The following is a 22,805-nucleotide window of genomic DNA, read 5'->3' as shown; positions in this document are numbered from 1 at the left end:
GTTTCTTAAAAAAAAAGTCAGAACCTGCTGGAAAACCCCAATTCTGTTGGAAAACAGGTGTCCCCGATGTCAGCGGCTGTTAGCTATGAAACTGACAGTGCAATGTTTTTCAAAAGGCCGCTCTGTAAAAAGATGATGGTGGGAAGTTTCTTATCTCCAGTCATGGTAAGGATGAGGAACGGCCCCGGGAACAGTTTACACCCGCGGGCCGGTTGGAAATATTTGGCGGGCCAGATTCTGGCCCGCGGGCCGTATGTTGGACAACCCTGCTCTATACAATTGCAGCAAGATTTATTTATACCTGTACACAATTCCTCTTGCAATAAAGGCCAACATACCATTTGCCTTCCCAATTGCTTGCTGCACCAGCACGTTAGCTTTCAGTAACTTATGAACATGAACACCTAGGTCCCTTTGGACGTCAACACTTCCCAATCTCTCACCATTTAAGAAATACTCTGCATTTCTGCTTTTCCTAACAAAGTGGATAACTTCACATTTTTCCACATTATATTCCATCTGCCATGTTCTTACTCACTCACTTATCCCCTTGAAGCCTCTTGCATCCTCCTCACAACTCATATTCCCACCTATTTTTGTGTCATAGCAAACTTGGAAATATTACAGTTGGTCCCCACATCCAAATCATTGATATAAATTGTGAATCGGTGGGGCCCTAACAATGATCCTTGAGGTACCCCACTGTCACAGTCACAGCCTGCCAACCTGAGAATGACCTGTTTATTCTTACTCTCCGTTTACTGTCCGTTAAGTAATTCTCAATCCATGCTCTAATCCCATGTGCTCTAATTCTGCTTCCTAACTTATTGGGGGGAATTTTATGTTGGCACTGGGGTTCTCGACGTCGGGGGAAATCAACACCGAGAACCCTGCGTCTCCTCTTAACCAGAAGGCCCGCCAAATTTAGTGCCAATCAGGCACTTAAGTGGGCAGCAGTGGGCCTTCCATAAGATTTAGGACCCAGTCGCTGGAAGACCCACCCTTGCAGAGCTGCCGACCAATCAGAGGCCGACAGCTGCAGCTCCACCGCGGAGGCTGAGGAGCATCGCTGGGGCCAGGCCTCAGGCAGGTCAAGGCAGGAGGGGTCTTGCGGGGTGGGGGTGGCAGGGGAGGGTTGTCAGCAGCAAAAGCAGGAATGTTGCCCTCAGAGGGTAATCTGCCTTTCTGATGCTGGTCCCTCATTCAGGCACTAAGTGCCTTTGAATAAGGCCCCCCCCACCCCACTGGAGCCAGGAAGCAGCCCGTATGATTTTTCCTACCGGGATTCCCGTGTGGCGACAGGGCCGTCTGCCGCACGGGTAATTGCAACTGCGGCGGGAAGAGGCCCTTAACTGGGGGTTAATTACCCAGTTAAGGGCCTCAATTGGCAGCGAGGCAGGAAGGGCGTTATAGGTCTTTCTGCCCCGGACTAAATATTTGCCGGAGTCAAGATGGTGACGGCAACCCCACCACCCTCGCCACCATCCCACCCGAATTTATGCTCTCCCCACCTCCAGGCCCACAGCGGGGGAGAGCATAAAATTCTCTCCCTTGTGTGGGACCTTATCGAAAGCCTTCTGAAAATCCAAATACACCACATCCATGGCTTCCCCTGTATCTATTCTGCTAGTTACATCCTCAGAAACCTCCAACAGGTTTGTCAAACATGATTTCCCTTTCATATATCCATTTTGACTGTGCCAAATCCTACTATTATTTTCTAAGTTTCCAGTTATCAAAACCTTTATATTAGATTCTAGTATTTTCCCTACTACTGATGTTCGGCTGACAGGTCTGTAGTTCCGTTTTCTCTCTCTCTCCTTTCTTAAATAGTGGGGTTACATTTGCAACCTTCCAATCTTTAGGAACAGCTCAAGAATCTATAGAATTTTGGAAGATGATCTCCAATGCATCCACTATCTCTACAGCCACCTCTTTCAACACTCTGGGATGTATTCAATATTCAAACAGACAAACTAGAATGAATGAAATATAAGTGCTCAATTTGCCTGGGATTTGAGGACTATGTTGTCAGGTCTTCCAATTGGAAGTGGAAGTATGGTTGTGAGGAGCATTCCAAAGAATAAAAAAGTAATACAAAGTAAGTTTCCATTTTTGATGCAATTTTTTGAAGTGAATTCTGTTACCTGACGGTTGCTAATAGTGAGCTTCTCCAGAAAGTGGCGCAGAACGAGTGCCGGATCTTCAATCAAACAGTTCCACAACACTTGTTGTGCTACTGCACTCACTAAAAAGAAAAGCAACATGCAAGTTAATCAGTGTTAAACACAAAGGAGTCATTTTATCCATTAATGTGCCATTAAAAGAAATGCATTGGTCCAGCTTAATTATGCAGGCTGGTGACCTTTACTGCTGATGGTGCAGTGTCAGTGGGAGGTCATCTGACCTGCTTACAGGTGGAGGGCATAGGGACCTTCAATGACTCCAGCCCCAATCGCTCCATGAATTTGGCCTTTTAAGAAGTAGCTGTAGGCACTGTGTCTTAGAAGGTCACTGGGAATTTCTAGAATAGGCCAGGCTGATCTTCTAGTTCTTCTGTCATAATCCCGCTGGTGTGATGGTGGTAGAGCAATGGAAGGACCAAGGGATTTTACCTCCATAGTGTTCAATCTTCACTCTGTAAACCATTGAAAGCTACATACATGTTAAACAACAAAATTATGGAATCTTTTAGTGATCATCATTTCAGTGATCATCCAGATGTAGGCTCCAATTGTGATTTACAACGATGAGCTGCATGGCAGACTTTACTTCTTATAGCTAGTACTAATCACTACAGGTACTTTTTAGAGTTTACGTCAACAGTCTATTGTATGTGCACAGGTCTATCTGCCATTGCACTCCATAATATAAACAAGACAAGCTTCCTTATTGCAAGAGTGTTGTGGATCTGTAAAAAAAAGGGTGGCTTATGGTTCAGCAGTCAGTATGGTATGTTAGCCTTTATCGCAAGAGGATTTGAGTACAGGAGTAGCGAAGTCTTGCTTCAATTGTATAGAACCTTGGTTCGACCGCACCTGAAATACTGTGTGCAGTTTTGGTCCCCTTACCTTAGGAAGGATATTATTGCCATAGAGGGAGTGCAACGAAAGTGCACCAGACTTGTTCCCGGGATGGCGGGACTGTTCTATGAAGAGAGATTGGGGAAACTGGGCCTGTATTCTCTAGAGTTATGAAAAATGAGAGGTGATCTCATTGAACCCTACAAAATACTTAAAGGGATAGACAGGGTAGATGTAGCTAAGATGTTTCCCCTGGTTGGGGAGTCTAGAACCAGGGGACACAATTTCAAAATAAGGGGGAAGCCACTTAGGAAAATGATGAGGAGAAATTTCTTTACTCAGAAGGTCATGAATCTTTGGAATTCTCTACCCCAGAGGGTTGTGGAAGCTCAGTCATTGAATATGTTTAAAGCAGAGATTGACAAATTTCTAAATACAAATGACATAAGGGGATATGAGGATAGTGTGGGAAAAAAGTGGATGATCAGCCATGATCATATTGAATGGTGGGGCAGGCTCAATGGGCTGAATGGCCTACTTCTGCTCCTATGTTCTCCCAACTCCCTTTTCTCTCCAAAGTCCTTGAATTTGTTGATATTTTCCAAATTCATGCCCAGCTTTCTTGCAACTTTACGTTTGAATCTTTCTAAACAGGTCCCCTCCCCGTCACATCAATGAAAGTCCCAAGTAAAGCCACAAACTACATCCTTGACCATAAAGCACTATCTCTCGTTGTCCTTCTTGACTTTTCTTCCACCTTTGAAATGGTCGATCACACCATTCTATTACAACATCTATAATTCATTAACATACCGTTTGCCTTTGCTCCATGACCTTCTGGTCAGTTATTCTCTGTGACCTTGTCCTATCAACATCTTCTCTTTTGTTATCTCTTGCCCCACCCCCGCTTTACTTGCTTAAAACCTTTTACATTTCTAATATCTGCCAGTTCTGATGAAGGATCACTGACTTGAAAGGTTAACTCTGCTTCTCTCTCCACAGATGCTGCCACACCTGCTGTGTATTTCCAGCATTTCTTGTTTGTGTTTCAGATTTCCAGCATCTGCAGTATTTTGCTTTTATTATCTATAATCCATTGTCCAGTTCAGCGAGACTACCGTCATTTGGTCCGCTCTTGTCTATCCAACCAGAGAATTTCCAGCAATGATTTTTCTTCTTGTCCCACACCATTACCTCTGGAATCCCCTAAGGATCTATCCTTGGACCTGTCTTTCCTCATCGACATGCTGGTCCTTGGTTACATCATAAAAAGCCATGAGGTCAGGTTCCACACATAAGCTGATGACACCCAGCTCTACCTCTCCACCCCCTCTCTTAACCCATCTACTGCCTATGTATTGTCAGACAGCTTGTCAGACATTCAGTGGTGGCTGAGGCACAGCTTTCTCCGGTTAAACACTGGGACGATTGTGCCATCATCTTCAGTCACAAACTCTAGCCTTACCACTGACTCTATCCTCTTCCCCAGTAACTGTCGCAAAGTGAACGAGGCTGTTTGCAACCTTGGCATGCTAACTGACCCTGAGCTGAGTCAACAATGCCATGTCCTCTCTGTCAAAAAGACTGTCTACTTCTGCCTCCATAGATTGCATATCTTCATTTCTGCTTTAGCTGATCTGCTGCCAACACCCTCACCCATGCCTTTATCACCTACAGATTCAACCATGTCAATGCTATTCTAGCCAGCCTCCTGGCTTCCAACCTCAATAAACTTCAGCTCATCCAAAGATCCGTTGCCTGTATTCTATCCCATAGCATATCTCATTTACCCATCTCCCCTGTTGACTCACAGTCCCCTAATACCTCCAATTTAAAATTCTCATCCTAGTGTTCAAATCTCTTCATGGCCTCACCCCTCACTACCTGTTATCTCCAGCTATACAATCCTTCCAAAATGCTGTGTTCCTCCAACTCTCGCCTCTTCTGCATCCCAAAATTACTTTGTCCCACCACTAGTGGATGTGCTATCCACTGTGTAGGTTCTAACCTCTAGAATTCCCTCCCTATATCTCTCAGCTTCTCGCTTCCTCCTTTATCACACTCCTTAAAATCCACCTCGTCAACCAAGCTTTTAGTCATCCTCCTAATATCTCCATCATTGGCTCGATGTTGATTTTTGTCTGATTATCTTTCAATGAAGTGCCTGAAGACTTTTTTCTGCGTTAAAGTCACTATAGAAATGCATATTGTTGTTAATTATCTGCTAGACTTGGCAGTAAGTGAAGCTGAAAACATGTCATTATAAACAGACATTTACTTATCTGTTCTACATAATAAGTATAATTTTATTAATCTACATAGCCAACTAGAAAGGCTTTCCAACACCAATGAGGATTTGTAAAATGGCCTTATAATAGGTGAAGCAGTTAACAATGTTATAAACATTGTCAGACATGACGGCGGCAAGAAATGGCTCGCCTGCCCCGGGTCAATCAAAGCCCTTAAGTGGCCAATTAACTGCCATTCAAGGGCTTCCTCCTGCTGCCGTGCGTATTTTACCCATGGCAGGCAGATGGTAAAGGCCCAAGAACACTGTCAGCCTTCTTGTGGGCTGGGGGGCTCTCCTAATTGGGCACCCTGTGCCTCATGGAAGACCGCCCCGAAGCCCCAACGCCCCCACTGCACAACACTAACCGACCACCCCTTGCCTCACTGGTCCCCGGCCGACTGTCCTCGGTGAGGCCCCAAAAAATTACCATTTTCAGGGGCCATCCTTCCTCTATCTTCTGATGGCTGGATGTAGTCCGAGCAGTGGCCACTGCTCCCGGTGGCATTGCTGGGACTAAGAGCTGGACTTCCTGCCTAAAGGAGGTGGAAGACCCGTCCAAGACCAATTAAGGGCCTGGGGAGCGAAAAATTCCGGTACGGCTTCCCAGGCCCGACAGAGGTTGGCTCGCCCCTGACTTTTCAGCTGGTGGATAGGGCCTCCCACCCAATGTAAAATTCCAGCCTTGTTTTCTACCATTGTGCTCAGCTGATTCTGGTGATCAACTGCACTATTTACCATATGATCGCTATTATTATTATACTAAATGTGTAGCTTAAGGTATAATCATCTGCATAAAATGTTATGGTTTTAAATTGTTATTTAACACCTTATTTTCTCCAAAACTAAATGAGCAGCTAACCAAGATATGCTAAAAAGAACTACCTGCCACACCATCTTCCCGTACTTCTCCATCCTCCATGAGATGAACTATCGGCAGCACAGTAGCACAGATGCATGCAGGAAATACAGCCTGGGGAGGCTGCAATACATGATGTGTTGGAGTGTTTTCTGTGGCATCTTCTTCATCTGCACAGAAAATATAGGAACGTATTTCACATATTTAAAGATCCTTGTACATGAAAGAACACAATAACCTAGCCAATTCCCAGTACTTTATGAATTAAATGATGGTCACTTACCTTCAGCACTGACTGCTGACCGCACTGACCACACGGAGCCTCGACGGAATGAGTAATTTCTATGGGACGTACTGGACGTGCAGGATGGACTGACAGACAGCCGACGGGAAGCTAAGTTTGCAGCATCTTCAACTGACAGAAGTGAGAAAATAGGAAACATATTGACGAGTTAAGTAAAATAAGTACAAATTCACATCTTTAAGGCATAATCAAAATAAATCATTCTGGCTACACTTTTTAATGGTGATGTTGATGCGTTTTTCACTACAGTAGCTGCAGATAGTTATCCCGGTAAAATTGATTCAGTCATTTATTTCAAGTTTAGTTTTCTCTGATTTTGCTTAAAACTAAGTTTTGTGATGGAACAGTTGCCTCCCTTTACTGGCCCCTTGTAAAGTGTGGAGAACTTTGTGCATGCAACAGAAGTCAAATGTCAACAGAAGTCCAGTGATGGCTGAGTATAGAGTACCAGTAACCAGTGTGAAAGGAATGAAATATTATAAAGTTGCTAGTGGCTTTGCACTGTGGAGCACTACAGCACAGTGCTATGGAATGGGAGGAGACATGTTTGAGCCCTCAGCTTGCTGCTGTGCAGGTGGAATAGGGTGTCCTCTGTAGGGCGGAATGGAGATCAAGATCACACCATGCTGCTGTTTTGCAAACCTAAGAACATGAGAACACAAGAAATAGGAGCAGGAGTAGGCCATTTGGCCCCTCAAACCTAGCCTGCTCTGCCATTCAATAGATCATGGCTGATCAGATTGTGGCCTTAATTCCACTTTCCTGCCTGCCCCTGCCCACCAATAACTCTTGACTCCTTTGTGGATCGATAATCTGTCTAACTCAGCCTTGAATATATTCAATGACCCAGCCTCCATTGCTCTCTGGGGAAGAGAATTCCAAAGATCAATGACGTTCTGAGAGAAGAAATTCCTCCTCATCTTTGTCTTAAAAGGGTGACCCCTTATTTTGAAACTGTGACCCCTAGTTCTAGATTCCCCCATGAGGCGAAACATCCTCTTGGCATTTACCCTGTTAAGCTCCTCAGAATCCCCTCTCATTCTTCTAAACTCCAATGAGTATAGGTCCAACCTGCTCAACCTTTCTGCTTAAGACAGTCCCTTCATCCCAGTAATCAGTCTAGTGAACCTTCTCTGGACTGCTTCCAATGCAAGTATATCCCTCCTTAAGTAAGGAGACCAAAAATGTACGCAGTATTCTAGGTAGGTCTCACCAATGCCCTGTGCAGTTGTAGCAAGACTTTTATACTCCATCTCCCTTGCAATAAATGCCAACATTCCATTTGCCTACCTAATTACTTGCTGTATCTGCATGCTAACTTTTTGTGATTCATATACGAGGACACCCAGATCCCTCTGTACCACAGCATTCTGCAGTCGCTCTCTATTTAAATAATATTCTCCTTTTCTATTCTTCCCACCAAAGTGGATAACCTTACATTTTCCCTCACTACAATCCATCTGCCAAATTTTTACCCACTCACTTAACCTATCTATGTCTCTTGCAGACACTCCTCACAACTTGCTTTCCTACCTCTCTTTGTATAATCTGAAAATTTGGCTACAATACAGTCAATACCTCATCCAAGTCATTAATATAGCTCATAAGTAATTGAGGCTCCAGCACTGATCCTTGTAGCAGTTACAGTTTGCCAACCTGAAAATTATCCCATTTATCCCGACTTTCTATTTCCTGTTAGTTAGCCAATCCTCCATCCATGCTAACATATTACCCCAACACACTAAACTCATGTCTTTTATGTGGCACCTTATTGAATGCCTTTTGGAAATCCAAATACACCACATCTGCTGGTTCCCCTTTATTCACCTTGCTTCTACATCCTCAAAGAACTCTAATAAATATGTCAAACACGATTTCCCTTTCATAAAGCCATGTGATTCTGCCTGATTGCATTATGATTTCTAAATGTCCTGCTACTACTTCCTTAATAATGGATTCCAGCATTTTCCCAATGACAGATGTTCAGCTAACTGGCCTTTATTTTCCTGTTTGCTGCCTCCCTCCTTTCTTGAATAGAGATGTTACATATGCAGTTTTCCAATCCGCTGGGACCTGTCCAGAACCTAAGGCATTTTGGAAGATTACAACCGGTGCCTCCACTATCTCCACAGCCACTTCTTTTAAGACCCTAGGATGCAAGCCATCAGGTCCAGGGAACCTGTCAGCCTTTAGTCCCATTAGTTTTCCTAATACGTTTTCTCTAGTGATCGTGGCTGTTTTAAGTTCCTCCCACCCTTTAATCTCTTGATTTTCTGCTGTTCTTGGGGTGCTTTTTGTGTCTTCTACTGTGAAGACTGATACAAAATACTTGTTCAAAGTCTCTGCCATTTCCTGTTACCATTATTAATTCCCCAGTCTCATCCTCTAAGGGACTAATGCTACTCTCTTCCTTTTCATATATTTGTCGAAATTTTTACTGTCTGTTTTTATATTTCTTGCTGGTTCACTTTCATACACTAATTTCTCCCTTTTTTTTAGTCATCCTCTGCTGATTTCTAAAATTTCACAATCTTCTGGCCTATCACTAATCTTTGCAGCACTACAGACATTTTCTTTCAATTTTTATACCATCCTGAACTTCCTTAGTTAGCCACGGATGGCGCATCCTTCTCATAGAGTCTTTCTTTCTCAATGGAATAGAATGTTGAGATATAAAATAGCTCCTTAAATGTCTACCGCTGCTTCTCTACCATTTTCCCTTTTAACTTATTTTCTCAGTCCATTTTAGCCAACTCTGTCTTCATATCCTTGTAATTGCCTTCATGTAAGATTCAGATGCATATTTCTCACCCTCAAACTGAATGTGAAATTCGATCATGTTATGATCACTCTTGCCCACAAGATCCTTTACTATGAGGACATTAATTAATCTTGTCTCATTACACATTACCAGGACTAAAATAGCCTGCTCCTGGGTTGGTTCCAGTAAGTATTGTTCTAAGAAACTGTTCCTAATACACTCTGTGAACTCATCCTCCAGGCTACCTTTCCAATTTGATTAGTCCAAATGACACGAAGATGAAAATTGCCCATGATTATTGCACAAGCCCCCATCACTACTTGATTTATACTCTGTCCTATAGTGTAGCTACAGTTAGGGGATCTATAAACTACTCCCACCAGTGATTTCTTTCCTTTGCTATTTCTTATCTCTGCCCAAACTGATTCTACATCTTGATCTTCTGAGCCAAGATCATTTCTCACTACTGTATTGATCTCATCCTTCATTAACAGAGCTAACAAACTTCCTTTTCCTTTCTTCCTATCCTTATAAAATGTAAAATACCCTTGAATATTCAGTTCCCAGCCTTGGTCACCTTGCGACAACATTTCTGTAATGGTTATCAGATCATGCCCATTTATTTCTATTTGTGCCATCAATTCATCCATCTTGTTACAAATGTTGCATGCATTCAGATAAAGAATCTTTAATTCTGTATTTTTACCATTTTTCTCTGCTCTGATCTTATTTGCTGGTGCACTCCTATGTTTGTATGCTCTGTCCCTTCCTGTCACATTCTGATTATCATTATCTGTATCGCTATCTTGCACTTTTGCCTTGTCCTTTCTCATTAGCTTTCTAAATTTCCCCCCCCATGTGAACCCTCCACCCCACTATTTAGTTTAAAGCCCTCTCTACAGCCCTAGTTATACGATTCACCAGGACACTGGTCCCAGCGCAGTTCAGGTGAAGACAATCCCAATGTAACAGCTCCCTCTTTCCCCAGTACTGGTGCCAGTGTGTCATGAATCAGGCCTCCTTGCCAAGCGATTTTGCGGGGGGGGGGGGGGCGGGGGGGTATAAGCCGACAATTACCTTCCTGCCCAGAGGCCAACTGAAGCACTTAGAAGGCCTATCAAGAGCCACTTAAAAGTCTCTTCCTGCGACCACTGGGATCTAACCAGTGGCGGGGTGTTCCTCCACCACACGAGAAGGGTGCCTTGTAAAATGAGGTGCTCTCTCTGCGGTTAGGGATGGGGTTCCTCCTTTGTGAGCAATCTCTGGCAAAACCTACAATTCCATGGCCCCCCCTCCCCTTGGACCATGCTCATCCTCCCACCCCGCATTGCTGGGGCCTTCCAGACAGGCCCCGGTGACCCCACCTCACTTAGCTGAGGTCCAGAGTTCAAGCACTAGGCCTGGGTCTAAGGCCTCTATGATTGGTCGGCAGCTCTTGGAAGTGGGATCCCCATCTTTGAAGGGACGGGGATCCTGGCGTGGGACACAAGCTTCAAAACACTGGAGGATTGTTCGGAGTGGGGTGTGTTTTTTTTATCCATTCATGGGATGTGAGCATCGCTGGCCAGGCCAGCATTTATTGCCCATCCCTAATTGCCCTAACTGAGTGGCTTGCTCGGCCATTGCAGAGGGCATGTAAGAGTCAACCACATTGCTGTGGCTCTGGAGTCATATGTAGGCCAGACCAGGTAATAACAGCAGATTTCCTTCCCTAAAGGACATTATTGAACCAGATGGGTTTTTACAACAATCGACAATGGTTTCATGGCGATCATTAGACTAGCTTTTTAATTCCAGATTTATTAATTGAATTCAAATTCCACCTTCTGCTGTGGTGGGATTTGAACCCATGTCCTCAGAGCAGTACCCTGGGTCTCTGGGTTACTAGTCCAGTGACAATACCACTATGCCACCGCCTCCCTGTGCATGAAAAGGCCAAGGCGGGGATCCCCCTGCCTTTTTGGCCTGGCACTGGGATCCCTTCCACCTCCATAAAATCCAGCCCCTTGTAACTAAAATCCCCCAACCTTGGAACCATTGTGGTAAATTGTCTCTGCACCCTCTCAAGGACCCTTCCTATAATGTGGTGACCAGAACTGGATGCAATACTCTTTTTGGGGTCTAACCAGAGCTTTATAAAGGTTCAGCATAATTTCCCTGCTTTTGTACTCAATGCCTGTATTTATGAAGCCTAAGATCCCACAAGCTTTGCTAACCACTCTCTCAATACATCCTACCACCTTCAAAGGTGTATGCACCTGCACCCCCAGGTCGCTTGGTCCCTGCAAACTCCTTAGAACTGTGCCATGAAGTCTGTCTTGCCTCACCCTACCCTATCCGCATCACCTCACACTTTGTATGAAATTCCATCTGTCACTTCTCTGTCCATTTGCTAGCTTATCTATGTCCTGCTGCAGGCAATTCGTATCATCTTCATTGTTTGCCACACCTCCAAGTGTGGTTTCATTGACAAATTTTGAAATTTTACTCAGTATTCCAATATCCATTTAAGTCATAGCACTGATCCTTGGGGAATACCACTGTCTACCAGTCTGAAGAACAACCACTTACCATGACTCACTGTTGTCTGTCCTTCAGTCAATTTTTTTTATCCAATGACTTTGACCCTCCTATTCTATGAGCCTCAATTTTGTTAACCAGCCTTTTTTATGGTACTTTATCAAACTCTTTCTTGAAATCCATATAGATACAGGTCGGCGCAACATCGAGGGCTGAAGGGCCTGTACTGCGCTGTAATGTTCTAATTCTAATATATCCACTGCATTGCCTTCATCAACCTTCTCTGTTACTTCATCAAAAAATTTAATTAGATAAGTCAAGCACGATCTCCCTTTTGCAAATCTGTGCTGGATATCCTTAATTAACTCAAACCTCTCCAAGTGCCTGTTGATTTTTTTCCCTGATGTAAGAGTCATATATGGGACAGAAGGATGCTATTCGGTCCATCGAGTCTATGCCGGCTCTCCACGGAGCTTTGCTGTCAATCCCATTCCCTGGTTCGAACCCCATAACCCTGCAAATCTATTTCTCTCAGGTGGCCATCCAACTTCCTCTTGAAATCATTGATCGTGTCCACTTCCTCCACCCTTGTGAGCAATGAGTTCCAGGTCATAGAACCATAGAAAATTTACAGCACAGAAGGAGGCCATTCAGCCCATCATGTCTGTGTCGGCTGAAAAAACTAGCCGCCCAATCTAATTCCACCTTCCAGCACTTGGTCCATAGCCTTGCAGATTACAACACTTCAGTTGCATGTCCAGGTACCTTTTAAAAGAATTGAGGGCTTCTGCCTCCACCACTGTTCCTGGCAGTCATTACCACCCGCTGCATAAAAAAGTGCTTCCTCATAATCTCCCTGCATCCTTTGCCCAAAACTTTCAATCTGTGTCATAATCTTGTACACCTCTATTAAATCTCCCCTCAATCTCCTTTGCTCCGAGAAGAACACACCAAGGTTTTCCAGCGCAACCTTGTAACTAAAATCCCACATCCCTGGAACCATTCTGGTAAATCTCCTCTACACCCTCTCAAGGGCCCTCACATTCTTCCTGAAGTGTTGTGACCAGAACCAGACGCAGTACTCCAGTTGGGGCCTAACCAGAGCTTTATAGAGGTTCAACATAACTTCACTGCTTTTGTACTCAATGTCTCTCTTTATGAAGCTCAAGATTACATATGCTTTACTAACCACTCTCTCAATATGTCCTGCCACCTTCAAAGATCTATGCACATGCACCCCCAGCTCCCTCTGATCCAGCACACTTTTTAGAACTGTGCCATTAAGTATATTTTGCCACTCCCTAAACCTTCGGCCAAAATGCATCATCTCACACTTGTCTGGATTAAATTCCATCTGCCACCCTCTCTGCATTTTCTGCTAGCCTATCTATGTCCTGTTGTAGGCGGTTCATATCATCCTCATTATTTGCCACATCACCAAGTTTGGCGTCATCAGCAAATTGTAAGATTCTACTCTGTATTCCAAGATTCAAATCATATATATATATACGATCCCAGCACTGACTCTTGGGGAACACCACTGTCTACCATCCTCCAGTCTGAAAAGCAACCATTTACTATGACCCACTGATTTCTGTCCTTAAGCCAATCATTTTATCCAATTGGACACTGACTCTCCTATGCCATGAGCTTCAATTTTCTTAACCAGACTTTTAAGTGGTACCTTATCAAGTGCTTTCTTAAGATCCATATAAACAACATTCACTGCATTTCCTTAATCAACCTTCTCTGTTACTTCATCAAAAAATTCAATTAGAATACCCAAGCATGATCTGCCTTTTACAAATCCATGCTGACTATCCTTAACTAACTTGAACCTCTCCAAGTGTCCATTAACATTTTCCCTGATTCTAGTTTCTAAAACCTAACACACCACTGATGTTAAACGAACTGGCCTGTAGTTGCTAGGACTGTCCTTACACCCTTTCTTGAATAAGGGTGTCACATTTGCCACTCTCCAATCTGCTGGCATCTAGGGAAGATTGGAAGATTTTAGCAAATCCTTCTGCTATCTCCATCCCCGCTTCCTTTCGCAACCTGTGATGCAAGCCATGCGGACCAGGTGACTTATCTACCCTTCGTGTAGCCAGCCTTTTTAGTACCTCCTCTCTCTCAATTTTTATACTATCCATTGCCTCCACTCCCTCTGCTTCTACTGATATTTTGTCAGCTTCAATTTCCTTAATGAACACTGATACAAAGTACTCATTAAGTATATTAGCCTTGCCCTGTGCCTCTAAGCCTATATTACCCTCTCGTCCCTAATAGGTCCCACTCCTCCTTTTACTACTTACTTATTATTTACATGCCGGTAGAAGATCTTTGGGTTCTTTTTTATGTTGACTGCTATTCTATTCTCATATTCTCCCTTTGCCGGTCTAATTTTCTTCTTTACCTCCCCTCTCAATTTATTGTAAATGGCCTTATTCTCACTTGATGAATTAACCTGACATGCACCATACATGCTTTTTTTTGGTTCATCGTTATCTCTATCTCCCTCGTCAACCAAGGAACCCTGTTCTTGGTTCCCCTACCTTTCACCCTTGTTGGAATGTTCCTAGCCTGCACCCGATACATCTCTTCCTGAAACATAACCCATTGTTCCGATTCAGCTCTTCCTGCCAGTCTTTGGTTCCATTCTCCCTTGGCTAGGTCTTGTCTTTGCATTGAAATTAGCCCTCTTCCAAACTAGATAGTCTACCTTATTTTGTTCCTTGCTTTTCTGTATTACTGGTCTGAACCTTATGTCACGCAGGCCTCCACCTGTCAAGCATGAGGTATATTAACTTTGCCACATGGACATTAAATTTCAAACTGTTGTTGAAGTGAAGAAAGGACTTACTTTAAAAAATTGCCAGATCTTGGTTGGAAATACATTTGCATATTAACAGACAGTGTGTGGAAGGACAAAGCAGCTATTCTCTGACACATTCAACTCACAATGGACCCTTGGCTGGAAAGACATTTGCATATTAACAGACAGTACTGGGAAAGGACAAAGGACCATTTCCTGACACATTCAACCCACAATGGACTTTTGATCACCAGACGTTGAAGGTGGGGGAGCTTGCATTCCAGGTTGACTGGTAAGATGGCCAAATACACAAACAGACATGGTCAAACCATCCAGTTACATGACTAACCTGCTGGGCAACCTGAGCTTTTTGAATTTGTACAAACAGTTTGGGCAGAAAGCAGAATGCCCCTGGACTGAGAAGATCTCTCCTGGCTGGCTCACCACAGCCGCTCCTGTCTGCCTGCTCCCACCTCTTTCTCATGGAACTCCAAATCCACTGAAGACACATGAACCCCAAGAGAGAAAAGCCTCCTACAACGAACAAGGTTTAAGAAAAATACTGGGCCCCAACGAAAAGCAAGACCTACCTACAATAGAAGACACTAAAGTGAGCTTGAAAAACCATAACACAAAAAAACCTCCTCAGATATTGCCTCAAACTTTTCCACTTTATTTCTTCTGTTTTCTTTCTGTCTCTACCTGCATGTGTGTATCGCGTATGCATGCTAGTGTGGGCGCGTCATGCATCCGTAGGCGTTAACCGAATTAGAGTTTAAGTTTAATAAATTTCAACTTTTCTTCTTAAAACCTAAGAAAGCCTGTTTGTGCTGGTTCTTTGCCTTATAATTGGAAAGCGGTGAAAAAGGATTCACCAAGGGGGAGCTGAAAACAAGGTGTGTTTAAAATTAAACATTGTTACAGTAAAACCAGGTGAAGGCTGAGAGGGACCCCTGGACACCTTTCTCACCTGGTCGTAACAATTATGATACGATAATTACTCTTACCCAAGCCACATGGTCTACTTGGCCCATCTCATTTCCCAGCACCAGATCCAGCAATGCCTCTTTTCTAGTTGGGTTGAGAACATACCGGGAGATAATACAAATGAGGAACACTAAGATGCACAGACAGTTGGAAGAGACAGAGAGCACTAGGGTAGGAAATAGCAAAGTATCAGGAAGTTCTCCTGGACACATTTCAGAAATTCCTCCCCTTCCTTACCCTCTAACATTATCTCAATCGATATTTGGGTAATTAAAGTCCCCCAATACTCTACAGTTCTTTTACATCTCTAGGATTTCCTTGCATATTTGCTCCTCTATCTCTCTTTCACTATTTGGAGGCCCATAGAATACGCCTAGTGTGATCATACCCTTTTTGCTCCTCAATTCTAACCAATTGGATTCTGTCCTTGCCCCTTCAAGGACATCCTCCCTTTCCAGCACTGCAATGTCTTCTCTAATCAGGACTATCACTCCACTTCCCTTTTTTCCTTCTCGATCTTTTCTGAACACTTAATATTCTTCTATATTAAGCACCCAGTCCTCGCTATTTTTAAGCCACGTTTCTGTTATTGCCACTACATCATATTGCCATACTGCTATTTATGCTTGTCGCTCACCAACCTCATTTACCACACTTTGTCCATTTATGCACATGCATTGTAATCCTGTCTTTGCATTCCTCGTCGTCCTTCTCACTCCACTCCCATCTAATACGGAACTACTCCCTTCTCTACTACTGTCTAACACTCTCACTCTGACCCCACCTGATACTTTGCTATTTCCTACCCTAGTGCTCTCTGTCTCTTCCAACTGTCTGTGCATCTTAGTGTTCCTCATTTGTATTATCTCCTGGTTTCCACACCCCTCTCATGTTAGTTTAAACCCTCCCCAATAGCATTAGCAAATTGCCCCACAAGGAAATTTGTCGCAGCTTCTTCAGCTGCAGCCCATCTGGCCTGTACAGGTCCCACCTTCTCCAGAACTGGTACCAGTGCCCCAGGAATCTAAAGCCCTCCCTCTTACACCATCTTTCCAGCCACGCAGTCATCAGCACTATCCTCCTATTTCTATGCTCACTTGCACATGATACTGGGAGCTATCCGTAGAGTACTATTTTTGAGGTCCTGCTTGCCAATAAACTCTTTCTGCAGGATCACATCTCTCTTCCTACTTATGCCATTGGTACCAATGTGGACCACGACAGCTGGCTGTTCACCACCCCCCGCCCAGGGTACTCTGCAGCCATTCAGTGACATGCTTAACTCTGGCACCAGGGAGGCAACACACTATCCTAGATTCGGATCTGTGGCCACAGAAACACCTGTCTGTTTCCCTGACTATCGAATCTCCTATCTCAATCGCTCTTTCAGTCTTCCTGGTACCCCCGCTGTACAGCTGGGCCACCAGTGGTGCCATGGCCTTGGCTCTGGCTGCACTCCCCAGATGAATCATCACTTTCCTCAGTATTCAAAACTGAACACCGGTAGGCAAGTGAGATGCACTCAGGGGTCTCCTGCACTACCTGCCCGTTTCTTCTTAATTGTATGGTGGTCACCCATTTCCTCGCTGATTATTGTTTCTAAAATCTTACCCATCACAGATGTTAAAATACTGGCCTCTAGTTGGTAGGACTGTCCTTATACCCTTTCTTGAATAAGGGTGTCACATCTGCCACTCACCAATCCTCTGGCACTACCCCCATATCTAGGGAAGATTAGAAGATTACGGCAATCCCTTCCGTTATCTCCACACCCACTTCCTTCAGCAACCCTGGGATTCAAGCCATCTGGGCCAGGTGACCTATCTACCCTAAGCTTAGCCAGCCTTTCCAGTACCCCATCCCTCTCAATTCTAACTCTATTGTCTCTACTCTCTCCACTTCCATGGATATTTTGTCAGATTCCTCATTCTTAGTAAACACCGAAACAAAGTACTTATTAAGTATTCTAGCCTTGTCCTGTGCCTCTTAGCATATATTAATCTCTTCGTCCCTAATAGACTCCACTCCACCTATTACTCGCCACTTACTATTTACATGCTGGTTGAAGATTTTTGGGTTCCCTTTTATGTAAACTGTCATTCTGTTCTCATAGTCTCTCTTTGTCAGTCTTATTTCCCTCTTCACTTCCTATCTCAATCTATTGTATTTGACCTGATTCTCGCTTGAAGAATTCACCCGACATGCATTACACCCTCTCTTTTTGTTTCATCATAATCTTTATTTCCCTTGCCATCCAAGGAACCTTGTTTTTGGTTCCCCTACCTTTCGCCCTTGTTGGAATGTACCTAGCCTATATCTTCCTTAAAGATAACCAATAGTTCCATTACAGTTTTTCCTGTCAGTCTTTGGTTCCATTTATGCTGGCTAGATCCCTTCTCATCATTGAAATTAGCCCTCTTCAAATCTGGCTGTACTACCTATATCATTCCTTGCTTTTCTGTATCACGAGTCACAACCTTATGATAAGATGATCACTCTTACCCAAGTGCTCCCCCACAGACACTTGTTCCACTTGTCCCACCTCATTTCCCAGCACCAGATCTAGTAATGCCTACTTTCTATTTGGGCTGAGAACATACTGATAACAGAAGTTCTCCCAAACACATTTAAGAAATTCCTCTCCCTTCCTTCCCTTTATTCTAACATTATCCCAATCGATATTTGAGTATCTAAATTCCCCCAATATCATCACTCTATAGTTCTTGCACATTTCTGGGATTTCTCTGCAGATTTGCTCCTCTGTATATTGCATGTGTGGATCTCACAGTCAGTGGCTCATTGATGCATTAAGGTGGTCACCATTGCCCTTTCAGGAGGGCAGGAGACTATGTGTGCTTTTGCATGATTCCCAACTCTCAAGCTGAGAGGTCCATCGGGTTCGGGGCCTTCGCTGGATTCCCTCAGGTGCAGGTGTCATCGACTGCACGCATGTGGCCATCAAGGCTCCTGCGCACCAGCCAGTGGCCTTCATCAGCAGGAAGACCTTCTACTTCCTCAATGGACAACCTGTCTGCGACCATCGTAAACAGATCCTGCAGGTCTGTGCACGCTTCTTGGGAAGTTGCCATGATGCCTACATTTTAAGGCAGTCCCAGGTGCCAGAGCTTTTTGGCCTCCTGTGTGCCTTCAGGGATGGATCCTTGGAAACAAAGGCCACCCAGGTTTCTGACACCTGTGAGGAACCCATGCACAGATGTGGAGGAAAGATAAAACACCTGCCATGGGACAACGCGATTAGGGACAAGGCCATTAGTCTGCTCAAGATGACATCAGGTGCCAGTTCGGTCCAGTGGAGCCCTTCAGTATGCCATGGTGAGGGTCTCACATATTTTGGTGTTCCACTATGCGCTGCACAACCCTTCACTACAGAGGGAGGAGGCATTGAACAATGAGGATAGCGAAGAGCGTGATGCCTCCTTGGACTATGTGGGTGGGGTGGAGGAAGCTAGTCAAGCACTGCCAGATGAAGTACTCCAGGGACAGGAAAGATGCCATGAGATATGTGTAAGGGAAGCTTGCGATGCCCGTATACATTCATGTTTCCTTTGAACCCTACTACTAATTGTAGGTTGACCAATAGAGTCTCACCTCTATGCAGCCCTGCTGTCGTCTTCCTGCCTTTGGCAAGCATTTGCTCAGCACACAGTTGTGTAGTACTCAGCTAGCAAAGCTCAAGACTAGACCCCCCACAGCATGATCCCTTGCCGTGAGTTCCTTGACAGAGATAGGGTTACCATGAAGCCCCAAGGGCCATTAATGAAGCCCCAAGGGCCATTAATGAAGCCCCAAGGAGCTCTAGTGACATAGAAGCTTAGCTTTATTATCCATGGCAACAAATGTTAGCCTTTCTATTTACATTAGACATTCACCCATGAATCCCAAGTGCTTCTAGGTGCTCTTCTTTATTCTTTTGCGTTTACTCCTATGTGATGCTCCCCCTGCGCTGTCAGCTGATGTGGAGACAGGCAGCCGACCTTGATGCCCTTGGCTTTGGATGCCTTTGGCAGTCGTCCTCTGGATCCCTTTGGTCTTGAGGGTTCCGGCATGCTGATGGTCTCCTGCACAGAAGCAATACCAACCTCTGTCATCAGGGATGAAGGAGGTTCTGGCATCACTGGTAGAGAGGCTGAGGAACTGCTGCCCTCACCAGGAGCACCCTGAAAGGAGCCCTAGCTGTGGGAGGCAGCCAGTCCTCCTCCCTTGTAAGGCACACTTTTGCTTCCCTGCTGATCTGAGAGGGCAGAGGACCAGGTGGTGACACCAAGTCCCGTGTCCCCCTCTCGCCTTGCGATTGCTGCCTTGAGCTCATGGTCAAGATGAGGGTTTGGAGGTCTGTGCAAATCTCCTGCAGACATGAGTGCTCTTCTGGATGTGGCTCTCCAGGAGAGCCGCTAAGCTCTCAATGGAGGAAGACACTCGTGGACTAGTCAGAGACAGTGCAGCACTCAAGGCCTGGATGGATGTCTCCTCTTTTGCACTTGGGCACGTAGTCTCTGGCATCTCTGCCAGATGTTAACTGCCCTCTTGCTGCAGGTGCAGCATTTTCCGTGATGCTGGTGACACCAGAGGCATGTCATGAACCTGGGGCTCAACATGGACCTGGCCTCCCACAGTCCTTTGAGTGTCAAAGACCTGGGCTGTCACAGCCTCCATCTGCTGCTTGGCTGCATCTGTGCTCTGTTCACCAGGTAGTGTACCCGTATCTTACTGCGAGTGCATACCCACCGATATGAGAATTTCTGCATTCATGGAAGGTGGAGGGCTATGAGGTGATGATGCACCCTCTGAGGCTCCATCCTCCTCCTCAGAGGCGGCAGGCACTCCCATAGTCTCGGCAGCTCTTTGCTGATGTTCTGTGTGACCTGCACGAGAGAACAGAGACATTGAAGGATCAAGGGCCTCCCCTCCCGACAATGTAATCAGCCCTACGTTGGAGCTCCCTGTAGGCACCGGATACCCCATGAGCAGCATGACTATCGCTGCTGAGGCACCCTTGTTCCCCATGGCGACCTTACTCACTGTCTTGGGAAGGTACCTCTTTCTCTTCACTAAGCAATGTCTATCCTGTGGCCATGCCAGCTCCACGGTCTCCTCCTCCATCGGGCTCAGGACATGGAGATTTGGGCAGTACGCCACTGGTCTTGGCTCACTCTCTGCAATTGTGCGCTATCTCCTCCTGCAGACACAAAGAGGCACGTTGTTGGTCTCCCAGTGAGGACAAGTCCAAGATGGTGGCAGTCCAGCGGTTATTGATGGGGGCACACAGATGCCTTCTGCACGCGGCTCCTTTCCAGGGACGTCATGAGGGTCTCCAACGCCAAAAGGCTGCCTTTCAACGCCATTTAGCTGTGCCTCAGGCCGCTTGTATATATGCCCTGACCCTATGCCCACATCTGGGTGGGCACTCCCTCTCCATGCAATGCACTCTCCTCCACTGACAAATGCAAGCCCCAAGAGGTCAAAGGTTCATGAGGTACTCATTTTTGCTGCCCAGATGAGGTTATTAAGCTGCTTGAGGCACAGGATCCATGTCTTTGGAGCGACCACATGGCTGTTGACCTCCTCCACGATCTGCAGCCAGGCTTGCTTGATCAGGTGCCCAGCTCTCCTCCTCCCAACCCTGGGAAAGAGGTCCTCCCGTCTTTCCCTGGCAGCCTGTAGGAGAACCTATAGGGAGGTATTGCTAAAATGTGGGGCCACCCAGTGTCTTCCTTCTGCCATTGTTGTGTTGCCTCTTTCCCATGAAGAAATCCTTACAATTGGCAATCAAACATTGAAAGCAGGGCCGCCAGCCATTTAAATATGGGGCCAGAACTTGCCGCAGCACTGTGTGCTTAAATGACTGCTGCCTACCAAAATATTGCTTGGCTGTCAGCTGTGACTCAATTGGTAGCACTCTTGTTTCTGAGTCAGATGGTTGTGGGTTCAAGTCCCATTCCAGAACCTGAGCACAAAAATCAAGGCTGACAGTGAGGGAGTGCTGCACCTTCAAAAGAACCATCACCTTGATGTACAGGACGCAATTTCAAGATTTGTGGATGATAACAAAACCTGGAAGTATTGTGAACTGTGAGCAGGATAGTGTAGAACTTCAAAAGAACATAGACAAGTTGGTGGAATGGGCAGACAAGTGGCAGATGAAGTTCAATGCAGAGAAATGTGAAGTGATTCATTTTGGTAGGAAGAACATGAAAAGGCACTATAAAGGGCACAACTCTAAAGGGGTTGCAGGAGCAGAAGGACCTGGGTGTATATGTGCATAAGTCATTAAAGGTGGCAGGACAGGATGAGACAGTGGTCAATAAAGTATACAATATCCTAGGCTTTATGAAAAGGGGCATAGAGTACAAGAGCAAGGAGATTATGTTGAACTTGTATAAGACACTAGGTCAGCCTCAGCTGGAATATTGCTTCCTGTTCTGGGCACCACATTTAAGGAAAGATGTGAAGGCATTGGAGAGAGTGCAGAAAAGATTCACGAGAATGATTCCAGGGATGAGGAACTACATTTACGAAAATAGATTAGAGAAGTTCGGACTCTTTTCCTTGGAGGAGAGAATGCTGAGAGGAGATTTGATAAAGGTATTCAAAACATGAGAGGCTTGGACGCAGTAGATAGGGAGAAACTGTTCCCACTCATGAAAGGATCAAGAATGAGAGGGCACAGATTTAAGGTAATTGGCAAAAGAAGCATTTGCGACATGAGGAAAACCTTTTTCATGCAATGAGTGGTTAGGATCTGGAATGCACTGCCAGAGAGTGCTGTGGAGGCAGGTTCAATTGAGGCATTTAAAAGGGAATTAGTTCTTGATCAACATTTATCCCTCAATCAACATCACTAATACAGGTTATCTGTTCATTATCACATTGCTATTTGTGGGGGTTTGCTGTGTGTAAATTGCCTGCCGCATTTCCTACATTACAACAGTTACTACATTTCAAAAGTACTTCATTAGTTGTGAAGTGCTTTGGGAGGTTTTGGGCCATATTTTATTCAGTAGCCATAGGTTCCAACGTCGGGACCGGATGCGGGTGCAGCTTCTGTCGGGGCCAAGAGTGTCTGGTCACACACGATCAAGTGGCGGCAGGCCAATTAAGATGAATGAGCCGCAGGAGCCGGCCAATGAAGTGGGTGGGGGCGGAGGCAGAGTCCTGGCATATCCAGACAAATATAGGAACAGGAGTTGGCCATTTAGCTCCTCCAACCTGTTCCACCATTCAATGAGCA

At 45.1% G+C, this 22,805-nt stretch overlaps 1 protein-coding gene across 1 annotated transcript in view; it reads right to left on the bottom strand.

The window, feature by feature from the left end:
- Positions 1 to 22,805, bottom strand: part of LOC137372405 (protein unc-80 homolog) — a 500,647-nt gene that overhangs the window by 149,123 nt on the left and 328,719 nt on the right. The window contains exons 36-38 of the mRNA XM_068036292.1: positions 6,453 to 6,584; positions 6,196 to 6,339; positions 2,148 to 2,248 (exon numbers count right to left, since the gene is read on the bottom strand). Of these exons, the coding sequence (XP_067892393.1) occupies positions 2,148 to 2,248; positions 6,196 to 6,339; positions 6,453 to 6,584 (377 nt within the window). The remainder of the gene's footprint in view (positions 1 to 2,147; positions 2,249 to 6,195; positions 6,340 to 6,452; positions 6,585 to 22,805) is intronic.

Source organism: Heterodontus francisci, chromosome 7, assembly GCF_036365525.1.
Source record: "Heterodontus francisci isolate sHetFra1 chromosome 7, sHetFra1.hap1, whole genome shotgun sequence".
Classification (NCBI taxonomy): Eukaryota; Metazoa; Chordata; class Chondrichthyes; order Heterodontiformes; family Heterodontidae; genus Heterodontus; species Heterodontus francisci.
Note: the sequence above shows the minus strand (reverse complement) of the source record. Positions and strands in the feature narration are given on the sequence as shown.